The 20712-nt window shown below is 44.2% G+C and overlaps 1 protein-coding gene across 1 annotated transcript in view; it reads left to right on the top strand.

The window, feature by feature from the left end:
- LOC135920555 (prolyl 3-hydroxylase 2-like) overlaps positions 1-20712 on the top strand; it is a 32003-nt gene that overhangs the window by 4965 nt on the left and 6326 nt on the right. The window contains exons 3-9 of the mRNA XM_065454868.2: positions 635-809; positions 2096-2221; positions 2539-2675; positions 4239-4313; positions 7579-7743; positions 9478-9573; positions 13829-13979. Of these exons, the coding sequence (XP_065310940.2) occupies positions 635-809; positions 2096-2221; positions 2539-2675; positions 4239-4313; positions 7579-7743; positions 9478-9573; positions 13829-13979 (925 nt within the window). The remainder of the gene's footprint in view (positions 1-634; positions 810-2095; positions 2222-2538; positions 2676-4238; positions 4314-7578; positions 7744-9477; positions 9574-13828; positions 13980-20712) is intronic.

Raw genomic sequence — 20712 nt, 5'->3', positions numbered from 1 at the left:
AAACAAAAAAAAAAAGTTCTGACGCACTTCGTAACGTCCTAAATAACTTACTGTAATAATTTTTCTAAGATCCAGTTTTTGTTTTTGAACTCCCTCTGGCTCGCTCAGTTGTCTGCTATGCTGCTACGACAAGCTGCACAAGTATCAGCTAAGCAGACCATTGAGAAAGTGGAAGCTAATACCTTGAAAAAACCCCAACATTCTGCTCCTGAATGATAACTTTTTGTGTCATGACATCGCGACACGTACACATTGTCAAAAGCTAAACGAAAACTTGCTCGTAGAAAAATTATAGTAAATTATTTGGGACACTCTGAGGCTTGCCAGTATTTTTTTTTTTTAAGGTTTTAGGTCAATGACGTCATATGAAAAAAAAAAGAAGGGAAGTATAGACTGTCATTTCAGTGCTCCTTGATTCCTCTCTAAATGGTCTGCACGTCAGCTACGCCAAACTCTGAAAAGTATATTTTTACCTTATGACCAAAAGAACAAGACAGCCAAGTGCAGACATGCAATGGTTAGCCATCTTTTTTCTTCCCTTCTTCTTCTTGTTTCTTTTTTTTGTAATCCTAAGTTCTGTAAATTGCCTCTTACTTTTGCCTTGGTCTCCTTTCACATTCTTGGATTCTCCTAGAGTCTCTTTCGCAGTGCTACGAAATTGTACACGGAGAAGAATTATGAGGAGTCCTGTGCCGCTATGGAGGAAACAATCTCAAGCTATCTCAAAGCCGAAGAAGAATGCCGCACCCTCTGCGATGACTTTCTGCCAACCGCGTTTGCCACAAGAGAGTTCTCTGAAGTTGCTGCAGGTAATCCTCAGCTCAGAGCTGCATGATCAGCACAAATTAATTTTTGCTTCATTATGTTAGGAAAAAGGTAGGTGTCCAGACACAGATGTAAAAAAAAAATATGGAAACAGGGACAACGCAGAAACAGACAATGGACACAGATTGTGTGTGTGTTGACCATTACCCTGTTCTCGTGTGCATGTTTGCATGCCTAACTTTTTTTTCTAACATGAATCCCAATCAGCTAGCTCAACTTTTAGTCGTTCTTGCTTCATTATATTTGTAACTTGCATGAATGTTGCAATGGCTTTTACAGTAAGTGAAATTTTGAGTTGCTAATCTACTACTGAGATTAATAAGTCCTTAGTACCGGAACACTTTTCTCACTAAAGAATAGAATTACGCTTTAAAGCAGTGTGAGCTTTATATTACTAAAGGCTTATGTATAGCCTTTCTTTTATGTCTCATTTTCCTTGTATGTCAGTTAAGCATTAATTGTATTAATTGGAAGGGCTGCAATTTTATGGTAGTGTTATTCAAGTTATTACTTTTATGACTAGTATAATAGAAAAGTAATAAAGAAAAGTAATAGAAAAGTAATAATAAAAGCAAGAAAAGTAATACTTACTTTTCTTGCTTTTATTGCTGCATTTGTCCTTGTGCAGTTTAGATAACAAGATGCCACCACACGTGTCCTACCTTACTGTTTTTGCTAGTGCACACAGATAAAAACCACTGGGAAAATGTTTGAATAGTTCGCTGAACTAAGTGCACAAGCCCTTTGGTTACCTTGAGCCTGTGTCATTGTCACGCTGTTTGGCTTTGCTTGCTTAATCTGGTAATTGATAAGATGTGAAAGGCATCAGTTTATGTCATAGCCAGTGCAGATAATGAGTACAGATAAGCCTCCAAACCAAAGCCTCAAGCAGGTAAAATTAACTATATGACGTGGTATCTAACCTTTTGTTACGGCAGGTCATAATAAATAAAGTACTGTGCTTTCTACTTGTTTATTTGCACAGATTTTTATGAAATTGCATGGTGTTTATACATAGCACAAATATGCCTGTTGAGATGCCGACATTGCTCGTACAAGTTACAATGTTTAATTAAAAGCCACAAATGTTTTTCAACCCGTGCCTCCTTTTGTACTCACCTCAGACCTGCCACTCAAAATACTCATATTGTGAAATGGATTGACAATGGGACCCTGTCAGATATGTTAGAGATGCTCCAAACCTTTCAGATCAGGGCTATGTCACTGCACATGTCAGGCTTGATCGACTGGCTTGTTTTTGTTTCATCAGGTCACCACTTGGCATCACTGAAGTGCAAAGAACAATGCCCCGGTCAGCTTTCATATTTGAATGAACAACATCGACCAAACTTTTTTGCCGGCCTCTACCACTACCTTCAGTACTCCTACTATCAGTGTGAGTCTTGCTTTTGTACTTGTCACGGCTCAGTAACTATGACATTTTGCTATTGGGCACAAGGTCACAGGCTGCAGCCGCATTAAAATAAAGAAGGAATGCGAAAATGCGTGTGTACCACACTTTTGGTGGATTTTAAAGAACCCCAGGTGTTCGGAATTATACCAGTAATGTAATGCAATTAATTTGGTAATCAGAAAGAATATTTATCTCTTCGAGTAATCCAGCTAATGAACAACATTATGCTATTTGCCACAGGCAATATTTAAAAAGTATGCATGGTCTAAAATTAAGAACACCCGACATTAACCTTGCAGTGGGCGAGTTACAGAAAGCCTGTGAGGCGACACAGTCTTACCTGCGACTCGTGCCAGACGACGCTGACATGTGGTACAACCAGGCCTACTACGCCCACCTACCGAGCACGCAAGACTCCTGGTTCAAGACGAGGCAGGTAAAGTTGGCAAAAGTTAATTGCGCTCACTTCATTGCACTCCCAAGGTGCCAGGCTTGGCATAAAAAGTGAAGCTTTAAATTAGGTTCGCCTATCCATCCTCTTTAACTCGTGGTAGCATAGCTGCTGACTTTTGCTATTTCATCGTGAAGTGCGCGGATTTTTGAGCTTGTTTACGATTGTCGCAAAAGCTCTAATGGTCTTACGATTTATAATTTGTATTGAGCTTAGGGTAGAATCTGTTTCAAAATACGAATAGTATGGTTGCTGACCGAATTTCCGAGCCGTATTTTTCACACCTGCTCGATTTTTCAGACGCACACCTGCATCAGCACCACCCACTTCACTGAACCCGTTTATAATGGCAACCATATTTTCAGCTGTTATGTGAATATTAGATGAACAAACTTCATCAATATTTCCATCTGACACAGATCTGTGAGTAGTGGAGGAGTGTGCCTGTTTACAGCATCTATAAGAGACAAATGTTGTGCTTTTTATTAACGGTTCACATTTTGAGAACTAAAGTACTTTTTAGAATGTGTAACAAAAATTTCACATTTTGCAGCACCTTGAATTTGGCAGGTCTGTGGTCGGGTATGGCTAGACATTGAATTGGCCACAGCAGTATCTTTCTTTAGGAATGAGTGAGGGTGCTTGCTAGGCTTAGTTTGTTCATGGTTAGCAAAAGAATAAACCAGCGCAGAAAATGATGCATAATGCATGAAAGTTTCAATGAGCAACTAGAACATATTTCCGCATTGACTTATTTCGAACTAGTAGACAGGAATCTACGAAAAGCGGAACAGAAAAACACAAACGAATGTGAGAAATATAATGGGTCCTAGCTACATGTGGGAATAAGGAGTGTGTCTCTGGCTTTACGAATTGTCCTTATAAAATTAAAGACGTTTAAGCCCCTTTCTTCACATGGTCACCTTGTCACCTGAGCGTGAATGGCTGTGACTCACGCACCGATTGTTACTTGTTGAGGTGACCGGGGCAAGCCAAGATGGTCGAATGTCTGGTGCGAAAGTTATGCTTAGAGAAAGCACTATAGACGGGAAAACCAAGATTATTTGGGGCACAGTTGCGCATTAAGTTGCGATATACAGGGTTATTGAACTAGATATGCAAGTATGCTGGAGGTGGCGTGACTAATTTGAGAAGTCAGGCGCAGCTGGCGCGGCATCTTGTGCATGCTCCTTTGTGCAAAGTGATAGCTATAGGCTATGGACATTGCACAGGACCTGCAGGTTGCAATAAAAAATGAAAGCAGCTTACCATTTGAATATTAGAGTTTATTTTAATGTGAGCGAAATGACTCTGCTCAATAAAAACAAATTAGTAGTACTGATACAGCACTAGCTAGACTGGAACAAAAATTGTGGTATTGAAACTGGGTAAACTTTGTTGACGTGTTTATGAAAGCGATACCCTCACTTTGTCCTGATGGCGGGTATGGTTAATGTAACAATAATCACATTGATTCATGTCTTTGTTGATTTTAATCAGGACATTAAGTTTTGTGGTGCCATTTTATTGTTTTCTTGCCTGTGCCAGGAGGTGGAGGAATATGTCACACGTCGGGAGAATGAGCAAGAGACAATAAAAGTCTTACAACAGCAGCTCGACACGGTGCGTATAGTTTTATTGTATTTTGCCAAGTTTGGGATACGTAAAGAAATTTTATCTTTCTCTTATTCCTTGAGGCTTTAGTGATCACATCATACTATTGGGTACAAAAGCTTACAAAGCATGAACGTTGCAGGAAATCTGTATGTTATTGTGACGTATGCATGCAGTTGTAAGTTGAGAGGCATCTGCAATGGTTCCTCTGCTATAGACTGCTCTCTGTGGCTGTGGATTTCTATTCCCGTATACAAGGATGCAGTCAAAGCGACGAATTGGGCGAGTTGGTTATGAATTGCAAAATGGTTTTTGCTCTAGAAGATGCAGACAAAGTGAACGGGGGCAGTACACACAGTGTTTCGTGTGCCCTGCAATCCCTTTCTTTGTATGCATCTTCTGGTGCGAAAACCGTTTTGCAAGGATGCAGGATTGATTTCTGGCCACAGCAGTTGCATTTTGATATGGGAATAATGAAAAAAAATTACTGTTTACTTATGTGGCGGCCATGCACAAGTGGAAACCATCGGAGAAGGAGAAGCTTGACACGCAAATTAGGAAGATCACGAATAAAGTGTTGGGAGTGCCAATGTGCACCAGCACCGACCGACTTCTCCAGCTGGGAATTCATAATACCTTGGATGAGATAGCTGAGGCTCAGGAGAGGACGCAGATGGTGCGTATCTCTACGAGTAGCACGGGTCGGCAGATTCTGAGAGAGTTAGGTATTCCTCAGGAGAAGATTTCGCAGCTTCATGTCGGTATTCTCGTGAAGGTCCGTAATCGGTATCACGTCAAGCCTGTTCCCAGGAACATGCATCCGGAGCGAAATGTTGGTAGAAGAAAGGCAAGGGGAGCTTGCCTACTGAGACTCATTCGTGATGAGAATCAGAAGGTTGGCTTCGTCGATGCTTCTTTTAACGAGGAGAGAAAGGTGTTTACCATAGTTGTCGTGGACAATGAGGGCAGTCTCGTTAACGCTGCTACCGTTCAGACTGATAGGCCAGAGGTCGCGGAGCAAGCGGCTATTGCGCTCGCCCTGGTTAACAGGCGCAGGCCTTTTGTATATAGCGATTCAAAGTCGGCCGTTAGGGCCTTTGAGAAGGACTCGGTGGCTAAGGTTGCTTTTAAAATTATGCAGACATGTGAGATCTCTCAACACTACTTATGTTGGTTCCCTGCTCACCTTGGGATGATCGAGGGAGCCCCTCCGAATCTCAATGAGTCCGCTCATGAGGCAGCGTGAGATCTTACCCTCCGCTCTGCCCCGCGCAACGGCGTGGCGGTACTCCCCGAGAATAGAGACTCCCCTTCCACATACAATGAAATCACGAAGTATTACCTTCTGAATCGCAGGGTTTACAGTTTTCCGCATCCTAAACTAAACAGGGCTCAGGCACTTACATTACGCTTACTACAGACTGGTACTTATCCTTGCCCACGGAGACTGAACATGTTTTATCCAGAGACATATACAGAGCCTTATTGCCTAGATTGTGGTGCTTTAGCCACGCTCGAACACATGCTCTGGTCTTGCGAAAGAATTGAAGACTCGGCGATCAAGGATGCGTCCAGGTGGGAGGCTGCACTTTGCAGCCCGGACCTGGATGAACAATTCTGGGCTGTCCAGCAGGCTCATGATGTGACCGTGAGGCTTGGCCTTCCGGTCCCGACATGGGAGCGGCCCGCTTAGTGATTAATTATCACTATTTGCAGGACCAAATAAAGTTTTCCTTCCTTCCTTCCTTCCTTCTGTTTAACCGCACCTGGAGCCTACACTATTGTGCCTCCATGACCAATGTGCTGTTTTAGGGGCATTAAATTTCATCACTCTATGGTTAGTGGATTTGAGAATCAGGACATTTGCTTCTTGAGTGTGCATTGCGATGCAGCTGCTCCAACCATGAAATGATACTGGTTGTTTCCTTCTTAATTGTTCATCTTTAATATAAATAGATAAGGCAGCCAAAATCAATTGGGAGGCATGTTTTCTGTAATGTTCATACATTTTCGTTTGACCACTTTGCTTTGAAATAAACCGAAGGCTCTTCAAGTAAAACTGCAACTGATAAGACTTGCGATAGCAAAATCAGGTTTTCATTTCACCTTGTGGCACTGATGAACCTGCTGTTGCTACTCTATCACCACTTCAGAGCTATGTTGTCAAACTTGTGTTACCAAGTTGTGCATACTGTGTGCCTTTGTGAAGCCATTGTGTTTACTGAGGCGTGCTATTGTGGCACCATCTAGCATGCACTTGGCGAGTGATGATAGTCACTTTTGAGATTTCAGTGAATGCCTTTAGTGCCTTTTTCAGCCTTTTTATTTTGCTTTAATAGTTGTACAACGCACAAGAAGCTTGACAGACCAGTGCAAACACTGATTAGTATTTAAAAGTTTTGTCACGATCAAAATTTTGCATGATTGCACAAGGCACATATGACGCACAAGGCACATATGACGCACAAAAGCCTTCAGACAAGAAGCTTGATGAACCAATGCAAACACTGAGTAGTATTTAAGTGCGTTGTTGCAAGTAAATTGTGACAATGTTAGATGCTTATGGTTGTAAGAAAGTATAGTAGTTCGATATCCAGGTGTGCTGGAACAACCTGTCTGTAGCTTCATCATTGGCATTCAACGAGTGGTAGGGTACACTAGACAACACAATCTGATATTACTTTCAGCAGATGCTTTTATGAGGACAGGGAATTGGAGGGCCGTTGACTCTTTACCAAGAACTTGGCACATTTCTGTACTTCATATAATGCAATTGAATTTGTGTACATTGATCTTTATTACTCTAAAACCTGATAATTCTGGGCCTAAAATATTTTTAGAAGCAGGCACACCGCGCGGTTGCATAGCTACTAACTTTTTTCGTTGTTTAAGAGCCAGAGCTGTTGTGCGTGCCTTCTCCGGCTTCCATGGCTGCTGTTACAGGCACTGTTGGCACGTTTGTTTGGTAGGAGTGGCCATCAAGATATTTGTCCCCACCCGGTGTGAGCCACCGTGCTGTTGTTGGCAACGTTTTCAACGTTGGGATGTCATGCACTGTTGTTACTGCTGCCGTGTCATATGTTGTTGAGGTGTTATTTCTGTCACCAATAAGCCAGCTGTCACTGCTTTGGGTGTCAGTTATAGTTCTTGGTTTGAGTTGCCATTTCATAATTCAATGGTTTCAGCATTTTTCTTGACTGTAGTGCTGCAAGCTACTGGCAGGTTGATTGGAATTGAGTGAAATTAAATAAATCTTGCTTGTCGTTCATTGCAGGTGGTGGCAGCCCCTGAAGTAAGAGAAAGTCACTCAAAAGATGCATCCTTCAACTCAAGCAGTATCAGTGTCGTTGAAGACGAGAAAGCTCTCAACGGAACTCGTGTTGTGGCTGAAGGATTCTTGACTGGAGACGAATGTTCGGCCTTGCTCTCACTAGCTGACGTAAGCTTAGCAGCAGCATAAGTGAAGTGAATATGTGTAATAATGTTCCTTATTTCTTTTTTATTCGAGTCATGATACCCGCTGTGGTTGCTCAGTGGCTATGGTGTTGGGCTGCTGAGCACAAGATCACGGGATCGGATCCCAGCCACGTTTTGATGGGGGCGAAATGCAAAAACACCCGTGTACTTTGATTTAGGCACACATTAAAGATCCCCAGGTGGTCAAAATTTCCGAAGTCCTCCACTACGGCGTGCCTCATAATCAGGAAGTGGTTTTGGCACGTAAAACCCCATAATTTAATTTTAATTCTACTTATTGACATTTCTGTAGCTTTTTTATTACGCATGGTTACTAATATGAAAGCATTAAATGGGTCATAAGGTGGAAAATACGGCGTTGGTGGCATGATCACATGATGGCACAAAAAGGCTATGAACCCTCGACCATTAGTTGGAGCCAAACCCATGACCTCTGGTGTTAATTAATGCTATGAACCCTTGACCTTTGGTGAGAGTCGAACCAACGACCTTTGGTGTTAATAAAGGTGAAAGTAATTAAGGTACAGTTAATTAAGATATATTTAATTAAGGTACTTCTACCCATGATCTTTAATGGGAGTCTAACTCACAACCATTGATGGGAGTTGGACCCACAGCCTGTGATGTTAATTAAAGCAAAGTTAATTAAGCTACAGTGAATTAAAGTAGAGTTAATTAAGGAACTCGAACCCACAACCATTGTTGGGAGTTGAATCCATGACCTTGCGTTGTGGCATAATGTCTAAGCATTGTGCAGTGGTCGCAATGCTTTCGCATTCATCCACGTAGGGATAACTAAGTGCCCCTAGAATTTTGATTGCCATTATTATGCGTGACTGCTCCGCCTTCTGGAAATTGCTTTGTGATCCAAAGTGCAGTAGTGTGTATTGAAAAAAGTGTGCGACTTTTACAACTATAACCTGCACCAGAGGTTCAATAAACTTCAAGTACAAAGTGAGATGCCATTTATACTAAAATATTAAGTGCAGCTTCATGGCAGCGTGTTCCAGCTTAAGCTGCATCTGCAGGTGAAACATGGTTGCTGTGAAGCTGCAACTGATAGCAAACATTACATATACATTTGAATATCGTTATATTAATATTGTATCCGACAACAAAATGCCTTTGTTATGCCTCATTTTCATTATAAGCATATATTCATTACATGCTTATTTGACTGTACACATTTCATATTTGTTTTGGTCTATGTGATAACTTGTTATATCGGCCGTGTTCATGATGTATAGGCTTGATTGTAAATGCACTGTGATGAACCCAAGCCATTCTTCAACACATTTACAGCAGTGGAAGTGGTTGTGACTAAAGACAGAAAGCAGAGTTGTTTCTGGAGCTTCGCTTAATGCCAACAATTGTGGCGAGTTGCTTTCTTCGAAATTTCAACATTGATGTGTGCTGTTATATGCTTTTTACCTTTTTGTCTTTTTCTCATGCTTGTAATTAAGAAATCAGTGGGAGTTTATACCAGTGAACACATAATGCATGTAACTTATTTTTGTTTGGTGACGGCCATGCAGTTGGGACAGCATTCTACAACTATGTCAGCGAAAATCATTGTGATGAAGTATCATCAATGTTGCACTTTTGTAGTTACTATTTAGAGCTTTTCCAGTAGATTCAGGACTAAAATCTGTGAAGCTGTTTGTTGCCTCGTGACATTGTCATTTTTTCTCTCCAGATTGCTGCTCTTACTGGAGATGGCTACGATGGTAAACAGTCTCCTCATAGCAAATTCGAGACATTCGAAGGGATCACTGCTGGCCGGATTGCACTTGTAAGTTTGTCACTAAGGTCTAAGCTCAACTGCTGTAACACGAGTTTGCCTCTGCTTTGCGGATTTTGCACAAAGCTCATGTGATTTAATAATGTTCTAGCTTTTTGAGTTGTCAATTAACGCAGTCTCTGTAGTGTGGGTCCCCGACGATGGGCCGCAACAGTTACATGCACCATACTGCTGTAATGACGAAGGTCTTTTTTGCAGTGTGGAAGCGACATCTTTGTGAAAAAAATTATAAATTGACACAGGTGAAAAATTTGTTTGTGCTTGGTTCCGATTGCAAGTGTGGTGTAGGCACCATTTCTGTGGAGCTCAAGAAAAATGCAAAGGTGCATCACGACACCCCAGAGGGATGTCACATGCGACCGCATGATGATATAATATGTGCGATGGGTCTTGGTGCGCAGCTGCTGCAAAACCAAAACATGTTGCCACAGTGAGCGGATTAATTTATCCTTATTGTATCTGTTTACCTTAGTTGGTAGCGCGTAAGTGATGTAGCTTGGGAAGCTAGTTGGTACATCTTAGATGTGCTTGTTCTTTGGACTAGTTCATACATGTGTCAAAAATAATGTGACCGGATCCCTTGGACGCCAAAGCAGGGCGATGGTTGAGGGTGTGAAGGTGGGTGCGGGGGTGGAGATAGAAACGAGATTAGACATTCATTCCAAGTTTTACTAATGTAAAGGGTAACCCTTTTCCAAACTTTTCAGTAAATTTTAACTTGTGTTTCAGCATTATTCCACATGCTTCGAATACCGCATACATGACAAGCAGGATGGCATGGTCAATGTGCTTTGGCTTGGCTGCGGCTTGTTAGCCAACCTATTGAGAAGTGCATTGTATCTGGATCAAGAAAACAAACAGGCCATAATTGGTCAAGCGCTCTATAAGTGTGTGATCTTATAAGGGTTCGGAAAGCAAACTGTTTGTTCACCCTTGCATGATTGAACAGAACTGCGCTTTCATCAGCAAAAGTGCCATTCTGAACAATCGCACGAAAACAAGTCAACGGTTTGCTTTCTGAACCGTTATAAAATCGCAGGTACTGCTGCCTCACTTTCGGCAGGGCTTTTGCCGCCTGCATGGTGGCAGCCTGCCTCTCAAGTAGTTCTGAAAAAGGCACAATCACACCCAGGAAAGGCAACAGCCAATTCAGCTCCAACAGAGTGGGCATTTCAGGACAACTCGGAGAGGCCAAAGTGGGACAAAACTCCGTCTCACTCATAAGCAGTGAACAGTGAGACCACGAGGGTAAAAGCGGGATGTGTCTCACCTAAATCGGTACGTCTGGTCACCTTAGTTAAGAATGCTGTGTGATGTTAAAAATGGTTGTGTTAATGATGAATTCAGTGTTATGTGGCACAAGGGCCAAGTATGGCTAAAGAGCACCAAAGTGTGTTAAGACGCACACAAAAGCACGGTGGCAGCCTCTCTTCTGTCATTTATTTCCCACTTTGCATTCTTAGTGAGGCACCAAAACACTTTCAGAAAACATTAAGGAAGTATTATCTGTATAGACAATGCTGCCATGAATGTGCGAGCCAAGTGTTATCTTGCTGATTTCAGAGGGAACATACAGTCTCATTGGCAGCCAGTAGGGACACGCGTCTACGCTCTTCCGGATTTTCAAGGAAATGGGAAAGCAGTGGTTCTTACCATGTTCCACCCTTCCTGTCAACACTCCTTTGTTGCTCTAGAAGACATATGTGAGACACCAGCCTTGAAAACTTAATGTAAGTTCTGCATCGAAAGAACAAAAAAGAAGTAGGAGTGACAGGCAGAGCTTTGCAGTTGGCACTGCTCCATCTGAAAGAAGCCGATGACTTGAAGGGGAATGGGGAAAGGTAAACAAATGCTCTCATTGTACGAGGGCAATCCCAAAAGTAATGTCTCCTATATTTTAGATATAGAAACAGCTGTTTCTTTGCTATAATAATCATATAATTAAAAAGGTTAAAGAATGCTTTATTTTGCTATGTAATTGCCATTTCTGTTGATGCATTTTTGTAGACGCTGTGGCAGTTTTACAATGCCCATGTCATACCAGCTCGCCCCTATGTCATTCAGGAAGTGTTGAACCTCATCTTTCACCTCGTCGTCAGAGCAGAATTGCCGTCCAGACAAATGTTCCTTCAACTTAGGGAACACGTGGTAGTTGCTCGGTGCCAAGTCCAGACAGTACGATGGGTGGGTGATGACGTTCCAACCAAAGTTTTGCAGAAGATTGATGGTTTGACAGATAATGTGTGGGCGGGCATTGTTGTGGAGAATGCTTACGCCCTTGCTCAACATTCCTCTTCTCTGGTTCTGAATTGCCCTTCTGAGTTTTTTTATGTGTCACAGTACTACCTGTCAGTGTTTATTGTTGGCCCAGCAGGCAGAAAGTGAACCAACAATACCTCCTTCTGGTGCCAAAACACAGTTGCCATGACTTTACCGGCAGACTCTGTTTGTTTGAATTTTCGTGGCTTGGGCGAAGAGGGATGCTGCCACTTATGCGACTGTTGTTTTGTCTCGAGTCTAAAGTGGAATGCCCAGGTTTCGTTACCTGTGACATCTAAGTCCAAGAAGCTGTCCTTTTCATCTGGATAGCGGCAAATAAGTTCGCAGAAGAATCAACACATTGCCGTTTGTGGTCTTCTGCCAGCATATGCGGTGCACCCACTTTGCACACAGCTTCCGATGTTGCAACTTTTCCGCTAAAATCCTGTAGATTCTACTTCGGGAAACCTCAGGAACCAATATGCGCAAACCATCCTGAGTGATCCTCCGATCTTCACGCATCATTTCCTCAATGTTCGTGACTGTCTTGTCGGAAATTGATGGTCTATTGCTCCTTTCCTAGTCATGAATTTCAGTACGATCGACTGTAAACTCTACGCCACTTGCAAATGTTCGTCACGTCCATGCAAGACTGTCCATACACTTCTGTTACTAGGTGATGAATTTCAACTGGTTTATTACGTTCAAAAATCTAAAACTATGCGAACTTTGCAGTTGGCGGTAGCGTTCAACAGGAGCTCCATTTTAATAGCTGCCAAGCCAAGACAGCATCCGAGCGAAGCGTGCACATGCTTATTTGGAAGTGGAGGAAGTGCCACTCACAACAGTGTGGCCAACAACTGTGTTAGCAGTTTCTATACGTCCCCAAAAGATGGGAGACCTTCTTTTGGGACTGCCCTTGTATCTTTGTTCATACTATTAGATACTTCTTAAAAAAAATTTTTGTGCTATATATTCTTTGTAAGACACCGCACTCATTCCATCATGTTCCTCTGTTACAAAAGAAATGGTGTTTCAGGGCCCCTTTAAACATTAGTCACGGATTTGACTCCCGGTCACAGTGGCGGTGTTTCAATGGCAGTGAAGTGAAAAGCCGCTCATGTTTTTAGATTTAAGTGCATGCTAAAGAACCCTAAGTGGGGAAACTTCATTCACGACACTCTTCGACTCTACTAGCAACAATGGCACCTCTCATAGCCCCGATATTGCTTTGATATGTTAAACCCCATGAATGAATGAATAAATCAATCAGAGCTTCTCTGTTGCTTTGGGACATTGAACTTGACTGATCAATCAATCAATCAATCAATCAATCAATCAATCAATCAATCAGTCAGTCAGTCAGTCAGTCAGTCAGTCAATCAATTGTGCAACGTACGAGGCCTTCGTCTCAGCTCACCTTGCCTTCCTTACTGAAATAAATGTGGCACAGGGAGATATTCTGCAAGTGTCCACCTAGTGAACATCTCCATTTCGCCTGCTGCTGAAGTTCTGATTGGCTGGGCTGGGGTATGCATGAGGAGGAGAGAGGCGCTCCCAGCCAATCAGCACATAAGCAGCAGATGGAACGGACATGGCCACGAGGCGGGCACTTACAGAATAACACCCACCCCGACCCAGCACTCAACCCTTACTGTGCTGCACTGCAGTGCCCAAGGCACTCATCAGCTAGCACTGATGAGAAAGAAATTAAGGGATATTTGCAGCTGTTTACTGGCTCTGACATTCAGCTGCTTCAAAGTTTTCTTCACAGGTGCTATCTGGTCACTTGTTTCCACTGGTGCCGATGACATCAATGCAAGGGTGTGGTCTTATAAGGGCGTGATCATATAATGTCAATACTCATTGTCACTATATAATGTCATTGTCATTATATAATATATAATGTCAATACTTAGTACTGACACCAACTGCAAACAGCTGCTTCAATTTGAAGCAACTTTTGAGACACACATTCTTTGTGCAGCTCACGAGAAATGGCAGCGTAGACAAGCAACTGGCCGAACTTTTCCTGGGAGCCAGTGAGCGTGTGCGGAGCTACATTGAGTCTTACTTCAACCTGGATTCACATCTGTACTTTTCATACACCCACCTTGTCTGCAGAACAGCCATGGCTGGTAAGTCTACTTCACTTCGCTGCCACCATTTCTTTTATTTACGATAGTGTTGGCCACAAGGCTGTTACGGGGTGGTTTTAAGCCAACACAAATACCAACTGGGTGTTACAACAATGAAGTTAAAACCATTTCTACTTGCTTGTGGCACAATATACTCCGATTCATTCATAGCAGGCAATGCAACAATGCTAGAGAGATTTCTCGCTGCTTGTACTATTCACAACAAAAAAAAGAAGTGTGTCACATATTACAAAAGAAGATATAGGCATGCATCATGTTGTTTAATCTAACATAACCAAATGCAGAAACAGACAGTGAAGCCAGAAAAAGCATAGAGGAAAGGTGAAGGGAGATGAGTCTTCCATGGAGCGAAGCTTTAGGAAAGCAGCCAATCAAATACTTCACAACTAACGGTGAGGCGTACAATTTTGTTTATCTTCATCCTTTACAACGAGTAATCTCATGGAATGTGTATGTTTATCCACAACAAAAGTCACAACTTTATTGTCATGTAATTTTTTTTTTTCTTTCATGCACAGTATTGCTGATAAGCTATGTCGAAATGCAAAGTCCAATTCAGGCAGATGCACAGTGTGAAACGAATACGCAGTGATGTAACAGTTACAAAGGTGATGTATGAAATGCTGTGAGGGAAGAATAGTAATTACAGCTGTATGCACAGAAAAATGTACGACTCATATAAAGCAACATTTATGGTTTCTTTACCTCTTGTGTCACAGTGGGACATAGCCAATCTGGAGGATTGGCCAAGAATGAGCACATCCCCAGCATACAATACTGAGTGGCTAAATCGGAGAAAATAAATTACATCTAGGACTCCGTTGAATATACATAATTCATCATTCCATCAACAGATCAACATGCTTTAGAGGTGCCTGTGGTTCTATGTTATATGATCGGGTTTTATATAGGAAGTTTTGTTGTTCATTGCTTCAACACTAAGGTCCTCTTCCTGAGTTAAAGCCGAATACCTGTTCTGAAGCTTGATCTGGAATTCCTCTATTTTCCCTCTTACCACTAACTCATTGATCGGCTTCTTATGTACCAGTTTCTTCCGTTCCCTTCTCAGGTCTAGGCTAATTCGAGTTCTTACCATCCTGTGGTCACTGCAGCGCACCTTGCCGAGCACGTCCACATCTTGTATGATGCCAGGGTTAGCGCAGAGTATGAAGTCTATTTCATTTCTAGTCTCGCCGTTCGGGCCCCTCCACGTCCACTTTCGGCTATCCCGCTTGCGGAAGAAGGTATTCATTATCCTCATATTATTCTGTTCCGCAAACTCTACTAATAACTCCCCCCTGATATTCCTAGTGCCTATGCCATATTCCCCCACTGCCTTGTCTCCAGCCTGCTTTTTGCCTACCTTGGCATTAAAGTCACCCATTAGTATAGTGTATTTAGTTTTCACTCTACCCATCGCCGATTCCACGTCTTCATAGAAGCTTTCGACTTCCTGGTCATCATGACTGGATGTAGGGGCGTAGACCTGTACAATCTTCATTTTGTACCTCTTATTAAGTTTCACAACAAGACCTGCCACCCTCTCGTTAATGCTATAGAATTCCTGTATGTTACCAGCTATATTCTTATTAATCAGGAATCCGACGCCTAGTTCCCTTCTCTCTGCTAAGCCCCGGTAGCACAGGACGTGCCCGCTTTTTAGCACTGTATATGCTTCTTTTGGCCTCCTAACTTCAGGACATGTAATGAGGAGGGAAGATAACCGATGGTCATTAAGGGTTACAGACTGGATTCCAAGGGAAGGGAAGCGTGGTAAGGGGCGGCAGAAAGTTAGATGGGCGGATGAGATTAAGAAATTTGCAGGGACGGCATGGCCACAATTAGTACATGGCCGGGGTTGTTGGAGAAATATGGGAGAGGCCTTTGCCCTGCAGTAGGCGTAACCAGGCTGATGATGATGATGATGATGATGATGATGATGATGATGATGATATAGGAAGTTACCCGCCACGGTTGCTTAGTGGCTGTGGTGTTGGGCTGCTAAACACGAGGTCGCGGGATCGCATCCGGGCCATGGCGACCGCACTTCGGTGGGTGCAAAATGTGAAAACACCCCTCTACTTAGATTTAGGTGCACGTTAAAGGACCCCAGGTGGTTTAAATTTCTGGAGTCCCCCATTACGGTGCGCCTCATAATCATATTGTGGTTTTGGCATGTAAAGCCCTGTAATTTAACTAATTTAATGTAGGAAGGTAATATAATAAATATTATAATTATTATCGGCACACTAGGTCAGCTTGTAAGGGTCGTGTAAGCCACTTCACAGATGATTTCATATAAGCTTCACGCATATTTCGACAAATTTACTTGCTGCAATAGTAATGCATCCAACAGCAGCCAGGCCGCTACGTGAAAACCCGCGAGAGTACACAATGAAAGCTTAAAACAGGTGGGAGCCAAACTGACATCTTTCACACTACGTACGCGGGACTTTACCAATTCAGCTACCTCTGTGGTCATCCTCCCAGCCATGTTCTTTGGTATTTGCATAGGGAGAGAGAAGAGGCAGGGAGGTCAACTGCATGGTTTGCTACCCTACAGAGGAGTTGCGGGGCACTTGTGCACATGTGCAAGGTTAGGTCTGGGAGCCTAAACCAGTGCCGCTCATTGCCGAGATGGCGGATGTGGACCATCCTGTTGACCGCAGGCATCACATAGTATACTAGTTTAGGAGCAGGCAATGGGCATTCGTGTTGTCCACTTCTCTAGTCTTGTGTCCTGTCTGCACTCCTCACTTCTTTTTTGCATAATGAATCCTTAACAACTAGCTCAGCTTTCTGTTGTTCTGGGCCAATAAACCCTAGTAGTATCAGCTGTGCTTACACCTGGACTTTGGCATCTGCTGTACTTACGTCCCAGCCATGCAGTGAAAGTGAGCACCGTGTGTCTGTTGTTCCTTCTCGGGTCCATGTTCCCCACGTAGAGCTATATTTCATCCGAAGTTAACATCACCAACCAACAGACCACAATGCCACCCTCGTCGAGTGTGAAGTAAAGGGCTGAATTCCCAGCCATGGTGGCTGCATGCAAAAGCACTTGTGTACCTAGTATTAAATGCAAGATAAAGAACCCCACGAGGTTGAAATTCATTCTAATTTGGCGCCCCACCCCTTACGACGGCATCCCTCATAACCCAGGTGGGTTGCTTTGGGTTGACAAATCACCGTCGGAACAAACATTTTAGCATACTGTCTTCACAAGTCTTTGCAGCAGAGTCAAGACTCATCGTGCTTCCCTATCGTCGGGCTTCACACACTTGGCACGTTCACCATAAGCCTTGTGGTGTTTATGACAACTTGAAGTGCACCTTTCTGCCTTAGGAATAAGAAAGAAAACTGACCTGCCTACCTTGGCAGGTCAGTGACTAGAACGACAGGAGATGCCCAGGGACTGTGCGAAGGTTGAGTAATGTCACAGCGCAGCATATCTTCGACTTGGGTTGTAATGACACGACGCTTTTCGGTTCCATGAAGCCAAGGCATTCACCAATGAGCAACGTAATAGGCGCACAGAGGGGATTGCAGAAGTATTTATTGCTGCAGCTTCTGGCGATGTCAAGCGTTGTGAAGGGTGGTGGGAGAGATTTACGGCTCATGAAGACGTCGGACGGTGTGAAGAGGATCGTTGCATCAATGATGGCATCGCAAGAGACGGCTACGATCTTCGTGCACTGGTTCGTCACACAGAGGGGAAAATTCAACTTCGGCGCATGCACAGTCGATCACGGCTTTATGACGGGATAAGAAGTCCCATCCGAGGATGACGTCATGCGAGCAGGCGGGAAGAACAATACACTCGGCGATGTAAACAATGCCGTGAATAAGCATACATATAGTACAGGCTGCGTGCGGAGGGACATGCTGTGTGCTTGTCATACAAAGTGACAGTCCAGAAAGCGGCGTGGTCACCTTGCGCAGTGAACGGCACAGTTTGGCAACTATCACAGAAATGGCCGCGCCGGTAACCACACGAGCGAATGCAGGAACACCTTCTACACAAATTTTGACCACATTAGCAGGACAGGCGCAAGGACTTAGTTTGAATGGGGCGCAGTTCTTGCCTCTTGAACTGCGATGTTCAGTTTTCCTGGTCAGGTGGTGTGGGTCGCCAATGCATTGGGGAGAGCGAGCGTCGGCGAGGGCATGGCGAGCGACACAACGGATATTCTGGGAGGTCAGCACGAGCATACGGTAGGAGGGAAGGAGCGGCGTATTGGCGAAAGGGCTGGCTGCCATACTGGAAGGGCTGAAAGGCGTCGCAGAACGCTTGAGGGTGACGGCGGCAATATCGGGCGACGTGTCTGGGAGTGCATCAAGAATAACAGATAAGACGATTGTCAGGTGTCCTCCAAGGAACATCTCTCGGTGCGGTCCAAGATGCAGCATGGGCATCCGATGACGCCGGTTGGGACTGGGTCGCGAAAGATGCCGGTGGAGGCCTGCGTAATGCCTGCGCGTACATAAGAGGCACGGCCACAGGCAGGACTGGCCGTGCATAGGTGAAAGGCATGGCGACAGGCTGCACTACCAGCGCAGAGTTGAGATTCGCGGCTGCAGGCGGCTGATGGTGTGCGTAAGGGACAACTTGAGTGACCTCTATGGAAATGAGGGCACGGAGCGTGTTTGGTGGGCTCCTGAGTGAAGAGGTCTAAAGAAAGTTGGTGGGCAACTTCCTCATGCATGAAGTCCTCGACCCGCTTAATGAATGAGGATGGGTCGTACATGCTGTCAAGGCTCGCCAACGAGTCGTCGCTTCCCGGAGCACTCTGAGTCAAAGCGCATTGCTTCCTCAACTCGTCATAACTTTGGCATAGGCTGACGACTTCGGACACAGTGCGGGGATTCCTGGCTAGGAGCATCTGGAATGCGCCGTCATCAATGCCTTTCACTATATGGTGAATTCGCTCAGCTTCGGGCAGGGCGGCATTGACTCGTTACAAAGGTCCACAACGTCTTCAACGTAGCTCGTGAACGTTTCTGCTGTCTTGTGTGCTCGGGCACACAAGCGTTGTTCAGCGCGCCGCTTGCGAACAGCGGGTCGGCCGAACACTTCCGTAAAGGTTGTCTTGAAGACTGACCATGTGGGTATGTCACTTTCGTGGTTGTGAAACCAGAGTTGAGCAACACCAGCCAGATAAAAGAGGACGTGGGTTAACTTCGCTCCATTATCCCACTTGTTGTGCGCGCTCACCCGTTCATATGACGCAAACCAGTCTTCCACTTGTTGTGCGCGCTCACCCGTTCATATGACGCAAACCAGTCTTCCACTTCTTCGTCGTCTGCACCGGTGAAGATCTTGGAGTCCTGTTGCGTGGAACGCCAGTGCAGGTGACGGACTGTGGTGTCGGTGCGTTTGGAATGAGCTGTCAGTCATGGCGGGCAGTAGCGCTCTTGATCGCAGCTCCAGGGTTCAAGCGACAGGATTTGAGTCCCAGCACCTCCAGCAATTAGGAAAAGGTTCATTTGCGGCTCCTTACGCAAAGGCACAGTGACTGGGAACGGCGAGACAGCCCGAAGCACTGTCCAAAAAGACGCCAGCAATCAACAGTGTGAACCGAGTCGAGCCGCGCTTTGGTGATGCGGCTGTGTCGCGAGACGCGTCTTCTTCTTCTTCACACAAGCTATTCTGGATTGTTTACATACTTTGTGTTAAGTTCTACCCGCCAAAGGCCAGGAGCTATGCAGTGAAAACCAGGCTGATTTGCAGAGCATAAAGACTACGCTTTACTTCCAGCTCGGAAATATATAGAGGACAGAAAAGAGAGAAAGAAGGAAGGAGGGACCATCAACACATGTGCGGAGAGGCGCAGATGACCCCGATTGGGTTATCAGCAGCACTTTATACTTTGATCGAGTTCATATATATATACCATATATAAAGCATCAACCGGTTTAGAATTTCTTGCCTTCTGAGGTGCCGTTGATTACATTAACCACCAACCACCTAATCAGTGGGCAATATTCTGCCACTCAAAGGTGGCCCTACGATTTCTTTTGTTGGCTCTTCATTGCGGGTCCTGTGAACAACTAGTGTCGTAGATACAAGAAACACACCATCATGTGTTCAGAAAGGATGCAACGTTGTGTTTCAGTGGTTGCCGGCTCAGGTATCTGTGGCAACGAGCGCGCCAACAAAGCTGCTAGGAAAGCAGACGAAGGAGCATTGTTTATCTGCCTTTGTCGAGGATGGACACAGCCCAGCACCTAAGCAAGCTAACGCACCAAATTATATAGGAGAAATGGCACACACCTGAATTGAATTCACTCACGGTCGGCTGCGTCTTCTTGGTGCATCTATACAACTGTGCCTCTTAACTGGACTTCCATGAAGGGAGGAAACAGCACTGTGCCGCTTACACCCGGGCGCTGCACTCATTAATGCATATAAATTTTTTATTGGAATGACTGATAGTGCGGAGTGAAATGCTTTCAGTGTCAAGGAGACTATAAGATATCTCCTGTGCTACTGCCCATTCTTTGAAAATGAAAGACACGACCTCTGCACAGCTCTAGATGAGTTGGACAGAAGTTCACCTTGAAGAAAATCTTAGGACCATGGCCTCACATATTGCAGCTACAGAGGCCACAAAAGCACTGCTGCGATTTCTGAAGGCTTCTGGTCTGAGTGACTGTCTGTGTGTGATCTGGACTGAGTGGCCATCTGTGATAGAGAACACAGAACTGTTACTAT

The sequence above is a fragment of the Dermacentor albipictus genome, chromosome 9 (genome assembly GCF_038994185.2).
Source record: "Dermacentor albipictus isolate Rhodes 1998 colony chromosome 9, USDA_Dalb.pri_finalv2, whole genome shotgun sequence".
Taxonomy (NCBI): domain Eukaryota; kingdom Metazoa; phylum Arthropoda; class Arachnida; order Ixodida; family Ixodidae; genus Dermacentor; species Dermacentor albipictus.
Note: the sequence above shows the minus strand (reverse complement) of the source record. Positions and strands in the feature narration are given on the sequence as shown.